A 20866-nucleotide genomic window follows, 5' to 3' on the forward strand; every position below is an offset into this window, starting at 1 on the left:
TTGTGCTGTTTGCTAATAATTACGAGTCAAACACAAGGAATCACTCGGTTCACTGGTGTGTAGTTATTACTATGAGTTTATTCAAAAATAGCCCTGCTATGACTATGGAAATAAATGCACTCTGAGTGACTGTCAACCTGCATTACTGTAGCTTTATGTAGTTTCTTTATTGAGAAATAACTGTGCAGCAATTATGTAAATGAGACACCCACAGCTGGAATTCTGTAATGGAGACAAGGCAGTTCTGTGCCTTTCACGGGAGGATCTCTGCGAGGAGACTGCTAGAGATAATCGCCTTGGTCATCAAAGCCTATAGGGGAAAGCAACCTTTGGAGAAGTACAGTATGATCCTTGTGAAGCCATTAGCAACTGTGACTTCATTTCACACTTTTAGCTCATGGGAAAGAGAGGATCTCTGATTGCATAAAGGACAAATCTGAGGTTAACACCTTTTCTTGTCAGTTCGTCCTTCTTTGACTGCTGTGGAGCAGAGCTTCGCAGCCACCTTCAGGTGGTTCCGTGCAGGAGCTTTGCTACGACAGTGGAAGGTGGCTGTCGCATGGGCTTGTTCAGAGGGAGCTGGTAGACCTTCCAGTGGTATTTTATGGAAAGTCTTGATGTTTCTTACAGGACTTGGAGGTGGGTTTTTTTGCGACCAGAATTTTTCTCATACACAGAAGCTTGTAATTTTATAATCAAAATACAGGAAAACTAGTTTCTGGTTGCTCAGATTTTGGGAGTGGGTTCTGTAGGGGTTTTTGGGCAGGGTAGATGATGAAATCTTAATGCTGAATTTACCAAAAAAAAAAAAATTTAAACAAAATACCCCCCAAAAAAAATTAAACCTCCCTTCACCCTCCCCCCAAAAAACCCAAACACCACCACAAACAAACCAACAAAAGCCAAATAATGAGAAAAAAAAAACAACACACAGGCAAGCCAAAAAATACTTCTAACACAAAGCAGGTGTCATGCTATCATTTTGCTTGTGCAGTAGCCTCATTCAAAATGATTAATTCCAGAATTGATTAGTTTACATTGTAATACAAATTTCTATGTCCAAGGGATCCTTATAAACTTAAGAGCTGCATCATTAAGTGCCACCACTCCTGAAGCTTTGCTCAAAATCTCAATGGCTATAAATGTAAACATGCTCAAGAAACAGCTGTTCTTGTCAGAGGATGTTATTTACCATGTAATTTTTTCAAGAAATTCCTTTCTGAAATAAATAGCTGAAGGTACATCTGCAGTTGGGTGATAAATTACCAGTAAATATCTGAAATCTTCCCCCCCTTTCCCCGTCCCATATACTCTTTTCTTGATCTGCCACTGTATCTGTGCACTCCAGTGATAAATTACCCCGGCCCTGTCTCATATACTCTTTTCTTGATCTGCCACTGTATCTGTGCACTCCCTCTTGAACTCTGGCATGACTTTGTAATCAATGTTTAGTTCTGACTTTGGGATTACTTTGTCCTTTTTTTTTTTTTTTCACTATGATTTTTGTATGGGTTTGGATAGCTTCACTGTATGTGCTATGGGTTTCATAACTATCTATATAGAAGTTGTTGGAGCATTCAGGTTTATGAAACCAATTGAAAGGCTGGGGACCTAACCTTTACTGCAAGAAAAAGATCTTTTTCATTATATCAGTGTGTTTAATCTACATGGGAATAGCGTGAGTTATTAATCTTTCAAAGGTGTTTCTCTAGTCACCTTTAGTGGCAATACCAAAGAGAAAGTTTTGGAGAAACTGTCAAATAGGGTTTTTTTTTCAGCAGATAATACTGTGTTCTGATGGAGCTGTGCTCTTAAGGTGCTGCATTCATCACTTAGATTGTAACTGCAGGGAGACAGGGAGTGCAGTGAGCCAAGCAAAAGCTTTTCCCAGATTCTCCAGACGTGCAGATAAAAGTCCAGTAGTTTTGGCCACTTTCTGCTGTTTCACGTTTTGTGATCTTGTGGTATGACAAGCAGAAGTGTTTCATGTTATTGCATAAATGTATTTACTAACATGTTATCACATATTTCAGTTCTATAGAAGGAAGAAAAAAGTTGGTGTTTTTTTCTTATCAGTAAAACAGTGATATAGGCAACTGCTTGATAATTTCTGTCATCCTGAATAGGAGGATTTTTACGGGCTATTCCACTAAATTTGCTTGATGCTTAAGCAGTATTAATTTTATTCCATTCACTAATTAATCATGAGTTTGCTTTGAACTTCAGTGGCTAAACTGCTATGAGTCAGGGATTCCAGTGCTGAAGCCTCCTTCTATGGCAAGGCTTCAAGTCAATAACTTCATCTGAATTTCTGAATGTCACTGGCACCAGCTTATTACACTTAATTTTTGTATTTTTGAAATGAGGCTAGCAGTGTTGTCTGAACATTGTTATGGGAGGAATAAAATTCAAGAAAACTTCTAACACCAGGAGCTTTACCTGATCTACTAGATGCCTGAAGACCACCACCAACTAATTCATTGACCTGGCCAAATGTCTTGCAATTCCTTCTTGCTTCCAGTTCTGGAAACTGATCTTTCCCTGCAGAAGATCGACTTACAGCGATGTTCTTTAGTGCTAGGAGCAAATGTTTTGACCTTTTGTTCAGAGAGAATTTGTTCTAGCTGAGATCCAGGGTGTGGGAGAAGAGAGACAGAGAGAGTAGAGTGTATTTCAGTAACTGAAGGAATTCTGTTCCCTCATTATTCTAGGTGGGGAAACACTTCTTAAGATTAGCAGAAGAGGAGGATGAAGAACTTAACAACTGTAGTGCGGTTGACTGGTTCATCCTTGCTGCTAAGCAAGGTCGCAGAGAAGCTGTCAAACTGTTGCGTAGATGCCTGGCAGACAGAAGAGGTATGGGTTTTCTGAGGCTTTTTGCTTGTGCTTCCCACTTTATCTGAAATAATACTACTACATTCATTTTAACACTGAAAAGAGGGGTTAAAATACAGTGGGAATGTTCATGACAAAATTACGTGAGTAGTTCCTGACAGCCTGTTCAAATAGGTAATTTAAAAAGCATTAATTACTGATACTGCTCATGGAAGCATTTGTATTAATTACTTGCTTGAATTCCTTCATGGAATTCATACTTGTTCTTCCCTTCCCCAGCTTTCATTGAAGCTTCTTTTCTTTGACCGTGAAGGTCATACATAACCACACACCACCTACGTATCTGCTGTTATTTCATTCTTTTACTCCTCTGAAATCTCTTTCTTAATTGGTCTTTTTCACTGTTGTCTTCTCCCACTTTGATTCACATCTTCCTTCATGCTACTTCCCACGCTTGGAATGGTCTCCTCACATCTGCCAACTATCTGAACTCTTATTTAAAATAAAAAAAACTAAAAAAAAAACCACCTTTCATTTAATTCTTGCTGCCTTTTACATGTCACGTTCATATCCCTACCACCTTTTGCCTGAACTGCTGTACTTAAAAAGTTGAAGCAAGATGTAAGGTGTCTTGTGCAGCTTTTGAAATTCAGTTAAACAGAAAGGCATCTGAGTAATTTTCTTAGGTGGTCAAGATGTGAATGAAATTTGAGAAGTTTCAGATTAAACTGAGAAAAACAAATTGTGGGCAAATCTGTCATTTTTCCATGGGTGTGGGATAATAGTATCTAATGGGTTTTTTTTCTTTTCTTGAGGCATCACTTCTGAGAACGAACAAGAAGTGAAAAAATTATCATCTGAGACTGATTTGGAGAGAGCTGTGAGGAAAGCTGCCTTAGTCATGTATTGGAAATTAAACCCCCAAAAGAAGAAGCAATTAGCAGTTTCTGAGCTGCTGGAAAATGTTGGGCAAGTTGACAATGAAGGTTTGTTTCTGAACTGATTTATGGCATTGATAAAATACATACTTAGAAGCAGGATACAGCTAGAAGATTAAAGACTATAAGCAATCAGGCATGAGAGAAAAGTAAACATATGATGTATTTAAGAAAAAGTAAGAGTGTTAATGACTACCTGTCTCTTAATAGCTATGTTCTTTGGACCAATAAAGTTAATTCAAAAAGTCCCGCCAACTCTGGCTTTAGGTTGTGATTCAACTAAGCACTCACACAAGTAACTAAATATTAAAAATATCTTCATTTGACACTTGGTGTCCTTGGAAAATAAATCTTTTATGGCTTTGACTTTTTTTCCTTAAGAGTCATCCTGATAATATCTTACCAGATATTTCAATTTACAAACCCAGCTGACTCCGCCATTACATCAGTATGTGTTAGCTGTGTCCGTGCCTTTTCTAATAAAGTGATAGGAATATAGAAAGCTGTGTAGCTACTTCTTACCTGTTTATAGGAATATTTTGTCTATTCCTGGCTTTGAAGAAATACCGTTCTCCAGATATTGCAGCTTAAAGAAAATCCAGTTATTATTTGATCACTTTGACTGCTTTGATTTTCCGTGTACTTCTGTTGTTGACCCAGATGGTGAGAAGCAACCTGGGCCGGTCCCAAAGTCGGTGCAGAAGCAAAGAAGAATGCTGGAGCGATTAGTGAGCAGTGAATGTGAGTGCATGCTGCTATTTTCAATCTTTTCCTGTGGTTTTGGTTTCTGTTTTGTTCTGCTGAGCAATTTTGTGCTGCCAGAGTAAAACGGTATAGCAAGCTTGGATTGCTATAGTGTCAAGTCATTGTATGTGCAAGGGAAAGAAGACATCACCATTGCAGTCGAGTTGTCAGTGATTAGTATAGTAAAAGGAGTTTGTATGTCACTTGTTATGTTTATATTCTTGCCCTTTCAGCATTTACCAATCTATTCAGAGAAAAAGTTTTGCGCTTCCAATATTTTAATTTTTTAATTCTGAACTGTCGTAAGCTTTCTGATTACAATAAGGGAACTACTTATGCAACCATTCAATGCAGACAGATCCCTCATTCTATTTGCCTTGCTTCTGTTTGCCATTCCCTTATAATTAATGTTTGTCTTTTCATATTTGTTCAAGCATTTATACAGGAAAGATGCACCAAGATATTTCTTTCATAACTTAGGGGCAGTTACGTAGTGGGAAGAATTAAGCCGCTCAACACACACAGGGTCAGGCTTGTAGACCTAAATTTGTGAGTTTTGTAAGATACGGTGGGGGGTTGGAATTGAAATAAAGTTCTCCCTAGTTTTGCATACCTAAGAAATGCTGATATATTGCTGGGCCTTCAGGAAGGAAGTCAAATTGTTAAATTAAGAAAATGAGTTATAAGCAATGCAGCATGTGTAGTCTTTCAAGAACATTATCTAACATAAGGCTCAATTAATCATTGTCAGGAAAAATCTCACTTTCTTGAAATGCAATAGGTCATACAAAATAGTTCATGTACAATTTAGATCATTTCTTGAAGAGCAATTTAAAATGTCACAAAGCATATTACTTACATCTACAATTGAGAATATGTGTATTAGTAACTAAAGCGTTATATGCAGATTAGGGAGCCAAATATGGGGTTTTGCAAGTATAAACTCCTTGAAAGATCAGATTTACTTTTCATTAGGTCAGTTTGGCCTTTACCTTCAAGGATTGTGTTCATTACACAGGTGACTTCTGAAAATAACATGCCTAAAAAGAGCGGAACATTTCAGTTTTACATTAACTTTCACTGAAGTAAAAGAGGAAGAGGGATGGTGCCTGTGTGTATGAGTTAGGGGGGGACAGGTGATAGAAGAAATAGCATTTTGGAGACTAAGCTTCTGGTCCTACCAAAACTTTGGTGAGAGTAGTTTGGCTTTTCTTATGAGTCACTTGCCACTGCTGGAAAGCCAGAAATAGTCGTTCAAGGATAAGACTGTTGTGTTTCATGGTCTGGTCATTGTGTCATAACAAAGTTGTCTCTGGGTTCACTGGAGTTACATTGCTTTTGTGCTTAATGGATGACACTGGTGTTCTTGCCATCCCTTAGCTGAGCTGGCACGTGCTGATAGAGCGTGAGTGCAAAGCAAGTCATTTTGTTCTCGATCCTTCAGTAATTCAAAGGGTGTCAGAAAAGGAACTGGCAAATTTTTATGGTTTTTTTTTTTGAAGGCTTAAATGGCAGATAAAATAACAGGAGAGTAAATGAACCTACATGTAAGCGTAGGCAGAAATTGATGTGCATATTTTTCTTTTTCTACGGTGGATGGGGGAGTCAGGGGAATTTGTCATAACCAAATTGAAGAAAAAAAAAAAACTATGAATAATAAAGTAGAATCTACAACATACGCTTTTTATATCAATTTAAGAGACACTTGGGTGACAAAATACTAATAACATTTAAAAACGAAAAGTTTTCATCAAACACTTAAAGTAGGAGTTAAGCTCTTACCTCTCCTCTAGAGAGCTTTTATCTTTTCGTGGATGAAAAAGACAGCTGTTACTCTCCAGCATTTACTTCTTCGATCCACTGAGTTTCTCCATTTATCTTGCCAGCAGGAGATTCTTCCTTCAGTTTTAATACATTGCCAATAATTGGAAGATAATTTTTAAGCTAGATATGCGTTTGCAGATACCTGATCTGGGCCATCCTTAACGGAGGTATAAATGGAAGATTAGAGCTGACATGGTCAATGGACAGTTGTTGTGTGGCTAAGAGTATACATGTCATTACATTTGATGGGCCATCTATATATAGTAAGCTGATAACTCCTTCCCTCTCAGGATGTCCCATACGTTAGGTCCCAGTTTCTCACACCACTGTCCTGTAAAAGTGCCCGTAAGCTGATTAACACCTTCCCTCTCAGGATGTCCCATATGTTAGGTCCCGGTTTCTCACACCACTGTCCTGTAAAAGTGCCGTTAAGGAATTTTTGTGAGGTTCTAACCATGTCTACTTACTGATCCCACACCAAAGAGACTGTCTTACTGCTGTATATTGTCTCGCAGTAGGACAATAAATGTAGATCACACACTAGGTACTAGGCTCGATCTGAACCCCACCAAGACAGATAAGGAGTCTCTGTGAATTTTTTTTGTGTAAGTGATGTTGCCTTACAGTCTGTGAATGATAAGAATAGTTAGCATAAATAAATCCTCTCTTGTTTCTTGGGAGGCATGCCAGATGGTATTTGGTGGGATATATAGGTTCATGTAATGAGGGGGGGAGAAATAAAAATAGAGTCCAAGCAAAAGGCAACTTCCATGTTGTGAGATTAAAGCAAAAGCTGTTTTTCCGTTAAACTCTTTTATCGCTCCTCTTCCCGTAACAGCTATCTTGATACAAATACTTTATTTTGTTCTGCATCTACGGTGTTTTCAATATTAAATACTGATATATTTATGTGTAACTTCTGTAAAAGTAGCATTTTTTTAAATTAAAAAATTAGTAGGCTCAAACCCACCAATCCCCTGATTTTAAATTTAGTGAAGCAGTTAAGTTTTCTTTCTCTTTAAAATCTCGAACTAGTATTAAGCAGGCCAGCTTTCATATCTTTGTATCAGCTGACTAGCTAAACTTACTGTGTAGGAGGTGTGTTACAGATTTTTGTCATTCAAAAGTCTTTCATATCTACAGCAATGTCATTTGCTTTAGTGTATGGAAAAGAAGTTGCTGTTAATTATGCTCCTTTACAAACGACATCAAGCTTGTCTACCATAGAAACTAGCTAATCCATGCTAATGTAAGGCTGTGAAAGGAGTTTGAAGCTGTGTGTAAATCATCTGCTGTCTTGCAGCATCCCTAGAGTTGTTGGAAGTGACCCCTTGCCTCCCTTCTTCTCACAGGAGCGGATAAGGATCTTGAAGGGCAGAGTGATAAACTTTGTGTACAACTGAGCCAAGTAGATTTTATTGCTGGCTATCTGTTTTATGTTACAGTTGATAAAGTTTGATACAGTTTGTGTAGCCACGTAGCTGCCAAATCGGAAGCCAGTTTTCCAGTTAGTAACATATGGATAACTCATGACTCTTCCTGTACAATTCTTTCTTGTCAATTGTGGCTGCTAGATAAAGATTTCTCTCAAGAAGTTACCAAAGATGTAATAGCTTATGATTTAAAACTGTATGACCTAATCCAGTAGTATATTTTACTTTTTTCCTTGGAATAAGCTACTTTCACTTACTCTGTTCTCCTGCTTAGTGGTATTATAAACTCACCTGCTGGTCTGACAGGATTTAGAGTAGTCATATATTACAAGCAGCTTGTTTTCAGCACAGATCCCAGAACAAGTTACAAGATAAGCCTGTGTTTTCGGTACTTCAGTTTTTGACGCCCAGAGCAGATCTTCTTTAATACCAGGAAAGAAAATTAATATTCCAACTCATAATCAGTACAGTGTTGTAGTGATACTATTTACTCAAAGGATACGATTTACTCAGTCTTCATTTTCTTTCAGCTAAAAAATTTATTGCTTTGGATGACTTTGTTGAAATTACCAAGAAGTACGCAAAGGGAATCATCCCATCTAACCTGATTATGCAGGAAGAGGAAGATGATGAATTGGCAGGGAAGACTCCTGAAGAGTTACCCCTGCGACTGAAGGTAAAAAGGCAATACTCAACAGGTTATGTTGAACAGCTCTTAACTTACACATTCCAGACAAGACAGAGGTGACTTGCACTTGAATCCCAAAGCTGATATTTAGCCTATATAGGTCAGTACAAGAATTGTCTATATGTTTACAGTTTCATATAGATGAGTCATGTTTAAGAGAAAAAGAGAGCCATCTACCTTCATTGCATCTCAGTGAGAATTTAAATGTCACTATCATAACTGCTGTATTTTTTTTATTATAGATGTTATTAAATGTTTCGTATCTTTTTTACTTAAACAGGAGCAAGCAGGTGGGAAAAATTATCCGTAGCTTTGAGGTGTGAAAAGGTTCTCTTATGAAGGAATTCGGGAATGGTGGAACTTGATGTTAGTGGCTTTCTGTACTGATGCTTTTCTAGATAGTGAAAGGAGAAGGGAAAATTAAGGTGCATGCATTCAATACTGGTATAAATTTCAAGCAAGGTAGGGGGCTTCTAGCTGCTGACAGGAGAGTTCTCGTTGCAATTGTCATTTTGTCCCCATTATCATTTGGTAGGGTGGGGAAAAAAAAGGGGGGGGGTATCTTTGTCTCTTTTTGATCTCTTGAATAACTAATATTCTGAAAGAGATGCATTTATGAAGAACAGAGACACCTTGACTAATAAATAAACTTATGCCCAAGTCATTTTGTGTGTTGCCCCAGTTCATCACGATGCGTAGACCTTTGCTGAGGCATTCTTGGCTTTTCCCTTGAACTAATTAATATAAAAGCATAAGTTCTGGGAAAACATAAAAACGATTTTTTTTTTTATGGGGGAAGGAAGATTGTTTACAGCATCTACTGTGCAGATGCAATATTTGAATATGTGTTTGAAAAATCCTGTACCTTTTAATTGATCCTGTGTAAAGTGTGTGGTTGGTCATAGGGAGAGGATTCGATCCAACAGTTCCTCTGTTGTCTGGTGACTGTGTTGGAAAATGGCATGCAAGATATTTTTGCTGCTTCCAGACTGGATTTTGACAGCTGCATCCCTAGATGCTTGGGAAGAAATATTTTAAAGCTAAACCATAGCTATAAAGACTTCCCGTTAGTGCATATGATTTATATGCAGCACTTCCTATAGTGTATTTGCATATCAGAATATATAGCATAATCCTTGCAAAACAGCGACAGAGTTAAGTGCTTTAAAGCTACAGTACTGACAGCTTAAGTAATGACTTAAGATAGAACAGGACTGCAGCCGCGTAGTTTATCTTCAGCGTGAAGTTAGCGGAGCAGAATATTTGACTAGGAAGCCATTTAATTATATGTGTCAAAGGTAATGAAATACATCTTTCCTGAAATCAAAATCGCCTCTGAGCTTCATCTGACTGAATTAATCAAAATAGAGCTAATAATTTCAGACAAAGTAATCTCATTTTATTGGCAACATTTGTCTGAAATATAAATCTTTTCCTGTCAGCTGAGGTTAGACAACTGACTGCTACTGCTTCAGCTAAGAATATTTGATATAGAGATACAAAAATGCTCATAAATAAAATACTTCTTTCTCTTTTTCCAGGTTGTAAAATACCCGCTTCATGCCATTATGGAAATTAAAGAATACCTTATAGATATTGCATCAAAGGCAGGAATGCATTGGCTGTCTACCATTATTCCAACACACCATATCAATGCTCTCATCTTTTTCTTCATCATCAGTAACCTGACAATTGATTTTTTCGCCTTCATTATTCCATTAGTCATATTCTATTTGTCCTTCATTTCTATGGTGATTTGCACACTGAAAGTTTTCCAGGACAGTAAGGCTTGGGAAAACTTCCGCACTTTGACTGACTTACTGCTTCGTTTTGAACCCAACCTAGATGTTGAGCAAGCTGAGGTGAACTTTGGATGGAATCACTTAGAGCCATACATTTATTTTCTACTCTCGGTATTCTTTGTCATTTTCTCCTTCCCTATAGCAAGCAAAGACTGTATACCGTGTTCAGAGTTAGCTACTGTCTCAGTTTTCTTCACGGTGACAAGTTACATGAGCTTAAGCACGTGTGCAGAACCTTACACACGGAGAGCATTAATGACTGAGATAACAGCAGGTTGCTTATCCCTTCTGCAGGTTTTACCTGGGAATTTTGGCTACTTGAAATTCTTAGGTAAAACCTTCTTTACTGTTCCTGTAGGCCATTTCTTTGTGATTAACGTAAGCGTCCCGTGCCTTCTGTTTTTGTACTTGTTCTATCTTTTCTTTAGAATGGCACAGCTACGGAACTTTAAAGGCACCTACTGCTACCTGGTCCCGTATCTGGTCTGCTTTATGTGGTGCGAGCTCTCCGTGGTCATTCTGCGGGAGTCCTCTGGCATTGGGCTCGTTCGCGCATCGATCGGTTATTTTCTGTTCCTCTTTGCCCTCCCAGTGCTAGGTGTAGGCATCGCGCTGATGTGTCTGGTCCATTTCATCAAGTGGTTTGTGTCTCTGGAGCTCGTGAAGATCGTAGTGACTCTGGTTTTGTGTGCCGTCCCTCTGCTCTTGCGCTGGTGGACGAAAGTTAACTTCTCTGTGGTTGAAATGGTTAAATCCCTCACTCGAAGCTCGATTGTGAAGCTCATTCTGGTGTGGATCACGGCTGTCGTGTTGTTCTGTTGGTTCTATGTGTATCGATCTGAGGGGATGAAAGTTTACAACTCCACCTTGACCTGGAATCAGTACGCGTTCCTCTGCGGACCCCGCTCCTGGAAGGAGACCAACATGGCCCGTACTCAGATTTTATGCAGTCACCTGGAAGGACACCGAGTGACGTGGACTGGGCGGTTCAAGTACGTGCGCGTTACGGAGATCGACAATAGTGCAGAGGCTGCAATAAATATGCTGCCCCTTTTCATTGGCGATTGGATGAGGTGCTTGTATGGTGAAACCTACCCTCTGTGTGACCCCAAAAATGTTACCTTGGAGGAGGAAGAGTTGTGTCGTCTCAAGTATTTGACAAAGCATAACTGCCACATGAAAATGTTTGATCGGTACAAATTTGAAATAACTGTGGGCATGCCGTTCAGTAGCAAAAATGGAACCAAGTCTATAGAGGAGGATGATATAACCAAGGATATTGTGCTGAAGGCAAGCAATGAGTTTAAAAAAGTGTTGTTGAACTTGAGGCAAGGAAGCATAATTGAATTCAGCACAATTCTGGAGGGTCGTCTTGGCAGTAAATGGCCTGTCTTTGAACTGAAGGCAATCACTTGCTTGAATTGCATGTCTAAACTCTTACCTGCAGGAAGGCATGTGAAAATAGAGCATGACTGGAGGAGCACAGTGCATAAAGCCATTAAATTCGCTTTTGATTTTTTCTTCTTCCCATTCCTGTCAGCTGCATAATGAGCTCTCACGATATTTCAGTGGCATCTTCAGTGTACGCTGCATTTACACTACCAAAGGTTTGGCTTAAAAGGAGAAAAAAAAAAAAATCCCTACAAAACACCACCTTGCTGTAGCAATGCTCAAAATTTACGCTGATGTAGAGCATTGGTTGAGTTTTGTAAGTGTACACACTGTATCCTGACTTTAAACCCTGTATGACTGAAGTAATATATACTAGTTTAGTATTATAAATGAATGCAGGGGGTTGCTGCTGACTAATTGCATGGAGACTATTTTGTCCAAAATGGATATATATTTGCCTGTGGTATGACACTAGATGCATTCACTTGCTCAATGTTAAAAGCACTTTACTCTTTAAATATTCACAAGGTGCCCATTTGTATTTTCACAGGTATGATATAGAATAGGTAGCTGACAACAGCTTATGTTGCATATATTGCTTGTATTTATTTGGTGTTTTCTAGAAAAAAAAAGTGATCTTATAGTCAGTACCTGGTGGTGATATCTGTGTACAGAACTCAGTGTTTCAGTATTTGTCCAGAAGATAGTGACTTTAATGTTTTTTGAAAGGGTACACCATTTCACACCCCAGCAAGGTTGTACAAACTCCTCAAGATTCCATTTTTGCATTAAATATTCTGTAAAAAATATTCTTTTTGTTCTAATTGGTTATGATGGCTACATATATGACACTAAGGTACAATCCATGCTGGTGTGTGAAGGTCAAACACCAGAAAGTAAGGCTGGTGTTGAGATGGTACCAGTAACGGCCAAGCCAAAGCAACCGAGAATAGTACCTAAAAGTCTACAGTGGAAACTGAAATAGTTTGTTTGTTCAATGATTTGTATTGTGCAAATAAACCTAAAATGCAAACTTGAATTCAATGGGTACAACCTTTGTTCATTACGCTTTGATGCTGTGAGCAGTTGTTTGCTACATTGATAACAGCTTCAACTGAAAAATACGATTTGGAGTGTTTAAAACTTCCCAGTGTGAGATCCTTGCAGTTGTGCTTCTCCTGATTACAAGCTAGCAGGAAAACGGGGATATGCCAGGTGGAGGTTTTGGAGCTGTGGAATCTAGACATGGTCTAGACTGGCACTTCCTACCCTTTTTAACCACTGGATGACAGTGTTTCACACATACATCACTTGCTGTTTCCCTGGTTGCTCTTCCACTGACCGTGTGGTAGATCTCACTTGCTTTTCCCTATCGGTCTTCACCGGGGGCTTGGGGCGACGGGGAGTGTTATCAGTGGAAACACGTGACACAGAAGGGGAAGTTTTTGGCAAACAAGGGCATCTGGGTGTACTCCAACTACGAGAACCCTCTTGAACATCACCCTGGGCTGCAGTTGGGAAGAAGCCAAAGGCACATCCAGGTGCACTGCCTGGTTCCCCGCCAAGCCTGACGCTGCAGAGCAGAAGCCAAAGCCACATAGTAATGTTTGAACCCATCAGAAAAATCTATGAAGTGGAGCTGTGTCTTCTGGGTGTTTCTAGTTTTGAAAACGGTCATCCATCTCTCTGTTTCCACCCAGGGAAAAGAAGTGACGTACGATAGCAGGTAAATGCAAATTTTGACATAGTTTTGCTTACCTGGTCCCATTTTGGTGGGAAACAGGCCAAATTTAGCCCTTTCTCTTACTTTTGTTAGAATATCCATAGGCTCTTTTAAAATACCTAAACATTCTTCCCTGCTCTGAAATCTACGCACAAAAGATGCAAATTTTATTACTTTTTTTTTTTTTTTTATTTTTTCTCCTTATTTTCTCATAACTGTGAAACTTCTATTCATATGTTTGTCAGGTGAAAAAAAGGCAACAGTCTTGGTATTCAGAACTAGTGTTAAAAATTCTACTGTTTTTAGCTTTTACTCTTTGTAAGGATGTCAATTTACTGAGTTATTGTGCTGCATTCTGAAGAAGTTATTACATACCCTGAAAAGAACAAATTGACTGAAGTCAGATGTGAGAAATCTTGTTTTTTTTTTTTTACTTTTTCTCCTTATATTCTCATAACTGTGAAACTTCTATTCATATGTTTGTCAGGTGAAAAAAAGGCAACAGTCTTGGTATTCAGAACTAGTGTTAAAAATTCTACTGTTTTTAGCTTTTACTCTTTGTAAGGATGTCAATTTACTGAGTTATTGTGCTGCATTCTGAAGAAGTTATTACATACCCTGAAAAGAACAAATTGACTGAAGTCAGATGTGAGAAATCTTGCAAGAGGAGGGAGAATATTTTATTGATTTCTTTGGAAAGAGTTGCTTTTTAAGATGAGACCAAAGGGTTAATCCAGATATTACGTTACAGATGGGAACTAAGATAACTCCGAGAATTCTAATTCAGCCTCTTCTGAGGAAATTACTAGAGGATATAGACACATAATCATTATTACATTTGCAAACTTAGAAATATTAGCTAAAACTCCCTAGTTCCTTGGAGGGGGGGGAGCTCCCTCAAGAATATTGACACCGATATTCCCCTTTATGCACTTTTAAGTGAAAAACAACTCCTGAATTAGCTAGAACCTGGGAAAAATAATTCATATGCTCTGTAGTGACAGGTTGATGGGGACATTTGAATTCGTTGGATGCTTCTTTCCAACAGAGGTGGAAAGTTTTGATCACTAGCATGTAAGAGGTCATTTTCCATTCCTCTTCTGTGTATCTGAAAAGAAATGAGGAGGTAATTTGACTTCAAGACCTTTAAATAATGCCCTTTAATGATAGTTCTCAAGTGTTCTTTCTTGATCCTTTTATATTCTTATGGAAAAAGAGGATACGTTAACGGTAACATGATGGATGGGTACTCCATTTTCTTGTCGGTCTGGTGTTCAGTGTTCTAAAACCTTTAGCAAATAAATCTCATCTTTCAAAATTGCATCTTCACTGGCAAGTACAAAATTGCTAATACTTAATAAGCAATTGCAGTTCCAGGCAAGGTGTTTTTTTGCAAAGGGTCTCTCTATCTGCTTCACATCTTCTAAGCAAACAGACCGCAAAATAACTTTGTTCCACTCGTGTGCTACAGCTCAATATTCCAAACCAGTCCACCTTCTAGATTGGAAAGGAGAGAGCAGAATGTGGAAGCTGCTGTTAATTATTCAATTAATCCTACATTTATTATTTTCTTACTCAGTTTTGAAGACATGATGAATTATAAACAGTTCCAAAGATAGGTGCCCTTTCTCTAGGCTGATAATTCAATCTTTTGAATTAGTATTAATTAACTGAAGAGGAGGAGGAGGATATTACATGGCTATTGACACATCTAAATTAGGTTCAGCTGTTCTTCTGTAAGCTCAGCTTTAGCATTTAGAATATACAGAACTTAGAGTAAATATTCATTATTTGAATTTCATCCTCAAAGTAAAAAAGTACTGCTTGTTCTCCAAACTGGGACATTCTTCTATAAGCACAGAAAAACAACAAAACGCATATAGAGATTCTGAATAATTTAAGAGCCCACTCTGTAATGACTAACAGCCTCTTGCAGTAGGCAAGAATGCAAAGAGTTTATACTTTCCTTTTTGCCCAGTTCTCTCAGAGAAGGAAAATCAGTAGGTCTGTAGGACTTGAATGTGATTTTATTTCCTAGGACTAACTGGTCTTCTCTTAAGCATCGCAAAATAACTATTATACATTGCCAATTTGCTTGCAATTTTTTTGTAATACAGAGTAATAAGAACATTACCACTGGGGCAGCGCAGTGCTTTCTTACATTCCTACACAGCCAGTGAACTTGAGCCTTAGACATAGAATAATATGCCCCCTTCCAGAGCACACCCATGTCTGTCTGCCTTTTGGCTTCTCCATTTCCACTGGAAAAGGCAAAAGCGGTTTCAAGATTGTGAATGCTTTCTTAATGCTTTTGAAATCCATCGCAGCCTTTCAGGGCAAGGGTCACATTCAGTAACAAACGAAGGAGGCTGCGCTCTCATCTCAGCTTCACAGTTGCAATTTCCTTCATATCTTCAGACAGATACGAAGGAAAACCTGCTACCCTATCGTTAAGTTAGAAAAATACTAATCCATGTCTCAAAAAATTAGGTGGAACTCACCAACTTGCAAAGAAATATACATATCTGCTCTAGCAATTTCCTACATGCATGCAAATGTTACTTAAATGCAAATAGGATGCCTAGAAACCAACCAAACAAATCACATTACTGTTTATATGCATTAATTAGGCTGGTTCATTTGTTTTCATATTATTACTCAAAAGATTTAATTAGCTTCTGTTCTGGGAAAAAAATAATCATTAGCATCCTGCAACTTCCTCTTATAAATTATAGCCTGATGTGGAGAAGATGAGAGTCACCTTCCCATTAATGAGGGATGTTCAACACTGAGAAAACTTGTGTTTTCATTATCTATGATAAACTTGAACTTCAGGTTTTGAAGCAGAAAGGGAACACAAAAACACTGCTTGCAATCTTCCTTTGCAGATAATTTTATGTAAGTATAGAGGGAAGTATACAGAATATATATCTTTCCACTGACGGCTATAGTAAACATCTGTAAGATTGCAGCTTCACAGTATTTATTTCAGCATCTTCATCCAACAAAAGTTTTCATTTAAAGTTGTACAGCAAGTGCTGTGTTTTACTGCACGCTCTAGTTTGAGCACTGAGGTTTATGGGGTGTTTCTTCTGAGGGGCTACAACTGCTGACAATGTCTTGGCAATCCTCCTGAATAAGTGTGTGTGTGCAATCACACTTCCCAAAATACAATAGAAGAGCAGGAGGTTATTGACTATCGTGTTTTTTGCCAAGAAGCAGTTGTGTGCCCAGCAAGTGTGCAACATGGGGAATACCTGTGTGTAACGTAGATGGAATCATAGAATCGTCTAGGTTGGAAGAGACCCTTGGGATCATCGAGTCCAACCATTTACCCTCCTCTAAAGTTCTCCCCTACACCATATCCCCCAACACCACATCTAAACAACCCTTAAACACAGCCAGGGATGGTGACTCAACCACCTCCCTGGGCAGCCTATTCCAGTGTCTGGCCACTCTTTTTGTGAAAAATTCTTTCCTAATGTTCGGTCTAAACCTACCCTGTTGGAGCTTGAAGCCATTCCCTCTCGTTCTGTCATTAATTACCTGTGAGAAGAGATCAGCACCAACCTCTCTACAGTGTCCTTTCAAGTAGTTGTAGAGAGTGATGAGGTCTCCCCTCAGCCTCCTCTTCCTCAAACTAAACAGTCCCAGCTCCTTCAACCACTCCTCATATGATTTATTTTCCAGGCCCTTCACCAGCTTCGTTGCCCTCCTCTGCAACACAGATAGTGAGCGCACACATTGCTTTTGCACCAGAGCCACCCAACACCTTGGTTTGCCCACACCCACCTAAACCTCACCCTGGAGCTTTCCTGACCAAGCAGCATGTCCTGGGGACTAGATGTTTTCTGTCCCTCCCTGACCATTGCCACCTGACAGACTGGTTTAGCCCTAACTCCCCCCTCCCTGTTTCCCAGATGACCTGTGGGTTGGAATGTATATTCCTCCTTAACAATCTCACTCTGCAACAAGGGAAATAAAGCAGTGAAATTCTGATGTCTTCCCATGTGTTCACACCACTCCTCCTGAAGAACGTGCAGGTCTTCTTATAGCTGTCTCCAGACAGTAGGCCACTATCTTCAAACCCACAGAAAAATGAAGCTATGCTCCCACAACGGTGGCAACACTAATAATTCAAGTGTGACTTGGCAGCCCAGACATTCACAGCCAGGCCCAGGTTCACAGGTGTAGACCTGGAGACTGGTGGCCCTACCTGCTTGAAGATGGTTCGCTTTGCTTCATGCTAGCTGCAGCAGAACTGGTGTCCCCTGTGGTGGATCTGGCTGGATCATCCGCCCCAGCACATGTACAGTCTGCTGCGTCCTCCTCCCTTCTGCGGATCCCCATTATGCAGAGAAAAGAGAAGGTTCTGCCTGAAGGTTTGTGACAGCTCCAGTGAGATGGGGGGCGGATTTACCGGGGAGGCTGCCTTCAATTAGTTTTAAACTGTCCCACCTGACAAAAGTTGGGCCAGGCCACATGCAGGGATGCCTACTCCAGTGCCACAGTCTGCTTCTGTCTCTGTTACCCCGTGTCCGTCGTTGACAGGACCTCAAGCTGGTATGTCTTGTGGTGGCCACGTGTTGGTGGGATCGCTGCTGTGAAGGTCCAGGCTCAGTGCTGAAAAGGCACCTTGTACAAACTCTGTGAGGTGACGGCAGCTTCTGCCCCGGGCAGCAAAGACCTTTAATGGTGCTGGGTTGCTCAGGGGGATCCCTAACTCCCAGAGAAGGTGCTGGGCTGTATTGCACCACCTGGAGGTCTTAGAGCCTGGCCAGGAGCCCTGTTGCTCCTGTGTGGAGAAGCAGAGGTGGGGTGTCAGCATGGGCCACTCCTGCTCCCGAGTGGTGTGGGTATCTTTAGCGTAGGAATATTTTTCTGGTGCAACTTTTGTCCTAAGCACTCCATTTTTATTAAGGTGTTGATATCTTCCTGTTTGAATCTAGAATCTACAACAGGGTGTGGGTTTTTTTCAGGGACCATTTGGAGATGAAACTCAGGTGGCTCAAGTTTCCCCATCACAGCCTCTTGTCTTCTACTGACTGTATGAATGGAGTCTTAATTCAGGACATCCTGCAGCACCTGAAATTAGTTGGTAAGAATACCACTCCCAGTACTTGCCTTTATTGCTTGAGTTGTGTCAATGACATAGGTTTGTAACATAGAAGCATCGCGCCTCCAAAGCCACAGCGGTCCGTGCACAGCAGGAGTTTGGGAGTTAGAAAGAGTATGGCTGAAAACAAGCCAACAAACTCGGCAACAGGAGAAATATCACAGAGAGAATGGTGCAATGGGTTGCTCTCGGGAAGCTCCTGTGTGACACACTGACACGTGACGCTGGTGTCACACAGTGTTTTATTGCCAGCTTTCAGGTGCATCCTCTGCTCGTGAGGTCAGACTGCAAAGTCCACTGGCCTCGGGCAGGAAGGGAATTTAAATGCTTATGCTCTGTGAAGACTATCTTGAAGTATATTTGCACATAAGTAGCTGTGTGGGTATATGGTGGTCAGAACGTGATCTTAAAATTTAGTATCCTGCCTCTTAGTGTAAATGGGAAGTGGAGTTTTTGGCCTTTGTCATGATGTAAACCATTTATTTTTAGCGTTTATGTTTTGGCATCAGACTGCGCACCCGCTGCTGTTCTGTGGCTAAATATTAAGCAGCCTCTCCCTCCAGGCCAGCACGTGGGTCACCACACCACAGCCAGGGAGAAAAGCTTTGGTGTGAGCCCTGGCAATGTGCCCCCAGCGATCCCACTGTGAGCTCTTGCTGTGCAGCCCAGAGCCCAGGGGGGGCTGCAACCCCCTCTTCTGCCACAAACCATTTCCCCACATCCAGCTTCCATCCTCCCTGGCCCTGGCCGAGGTGCGGGGTGGCTGCTCCACAACCCGGGCCACCGCTGCCACGCTCCCAGTTGAGTTCCTGCAGTGTTGCCAGTGCCTCTGACTTTATTCTCACTCTTACGACAAGTGAAATTTCTCTTAACCCTGTTCCTGAACCCTATAATTACAAGTCAACATACATTTTTAGGAAAACAATTTCATTTTAAAAGGAAGCACACTTTATGGGTTAAAAAAACCAAAGCTTGGCTTAAAAGCCGTTCATTTTAGACCCAAGCTTGTAGCTTCATTTTTGCTGGCATTCAACCCTATAATTGCATGTCAGTGTACATTTTTAGGAAAACAATTTAGTTTTAAGAGGAAGTGCTCTTTATGGGTTAAAAACCAAAGCTTGACTTAAAAGCCCTTCATTTTAGAGCCAAGCTTGTAGCTTCATTTTTGCTGGCATTTCATTAGTTATGAGGCTGGATTAGTCAGTGTTGGTGACATCTGCATCGGCTTCGTGGAGAAGTCAGTGAATGATGGACGAAGGTAATTAACAATTCGCTTTTCCAGTCTTAATTATTGGCAGGGATTTAGTTCTCAGCTGCGGTTTGCTGTAGGATGCCAAAAGCATGGCAGCACAAGTCATCACCCAGCTGCTGATGAGTTGGACTCCAACATGTGTTCTTTAAAAAGTCAGAAAATAGAGTCCTGGGGAGCCCAGGTTATGCTGTGCTCGTTTAGGGGTACTGCCTCGCAATTACAGGTGTTTCATTCACCTCCAGAGAGAGCACGTTTGTCTCTGGAGCTTCTGTGTGTTTTTTGTTTTATCTATTCGGTATTTCTTTTTCAAAAAAACATGGTACTTTCCAGTTTTGCCAGGGTCCGTGTCCTTTCCTCGGTAAACCTGTTTTTGTTTTATCTATTCAGTATTTCTTTTTCAAAAAAAACATGGTACTTTCCAGTTTTGCCCAGGGTCCGTGTCCTTTCCTCGGTAAACCTGTGTGTTTTGCCTTCTGTGCCATCAGATGGCACTCCAGGTTCACGCTGCATTTTCTCTCCCTCTGCTGCTGTCTCCAGAGGGCACCGCCAAGGAACAAAAGAATCGGGTTCTGGTTTTACTCCCATTTCAGAGAGGAAATGCCTTTGGAAAAATCTTTTATGAAAAATAGATAAACATTGGTAGACCCATTGTCCTCCCCTCCCTGCCCTCCTTCAAGTTACAGACAATGTTGCACAAATGACCAGCAAAGTCATCCCTGCAGAGTGTGTCTGCAGTCCGAGACCATGAAAATGGAAAAAGAAATCCTTTTTTCCTTGTAGTAAAACACGGAGCAGTGATAACCTAACAGTCCAGGAGCAGGGCACGGCAAACTTGTGAAGCGTGCAGCCTGCCTGCTCTGCAGTTTGGTGTCTTTTTTTGAGAAGGTTCCTGTCTCTAAGATCTTTTAACAGAAATGTGACAGCGTTGATCTGCATTGTTTGCTTCCATCGTGGTGTGAGCGCTGACAAAACACAGTCCTGATGTCCCTTCTGGTGGAAACTCCATTTTCTCCCATCTCTTCATGTGTTAGAGGCAAAAAAAAAAAAAAAAATCATCAGGGCTTATCATAGCTTAAATCATTTTATTTAACTTTCTGTTACCTGAACTGTAAGAAACAG

The 20866-nt window shown here is 40.2% G+C and overlaps 1 protein-coding gene across 2 annotated transcripts in view; it reads left to right on the plus strand.

Moving 5' to 3' along the window:
• The window catches only part of WFS1 (Wolfram syndrome 1 (wolframin)), a 38818-nt gene extending 26123 nt beyond the window's left edge, over positions 1–12695 (plus strand). For both annotated transcript variants that reach the window (XM_014936055.1, XM_014936057.1), the window contains exons 4-8: positions 2712–2856; positions 3651–3821; positions 4434–4514; positions 8305–8450; positions 10004–12695. In XM_014936055.1, the coding sequence (XP_014791541.1) occupies positions 2712–2856; positions 3651–3821; positions 4434–4514; positions 8305–8450; positions 10004–11812 (2352 nt within the window). In that variant the 3' untranslated portion in view covers positions 11813–12695. The remainder of the gene's footprint in view (positions 1–2711; positions 2857–3650; positions 3822–4433; positions 4515–8304; positions 8451–10003) is intronic.
• The last annotated feature ends 8171 nt before the right edge of the window (positions 12696–20866 follow it).

Source organism: Calidris pugnax, unplaced genomic scaffold, assembly GCF_001431845.1.
Source record: "Calidris pugnax isolate Ruff unplaced genomic scaffold, ASM143184v1 scaffold14, whole genome shotgun sequence".
In the NCBI taxonomy this organism is placed as follows: Eukaryota; Metazoa; Chordata; class Aves; order Charadriiformes; family Scolopacidae; genus Calidris; species Calidris pugnax.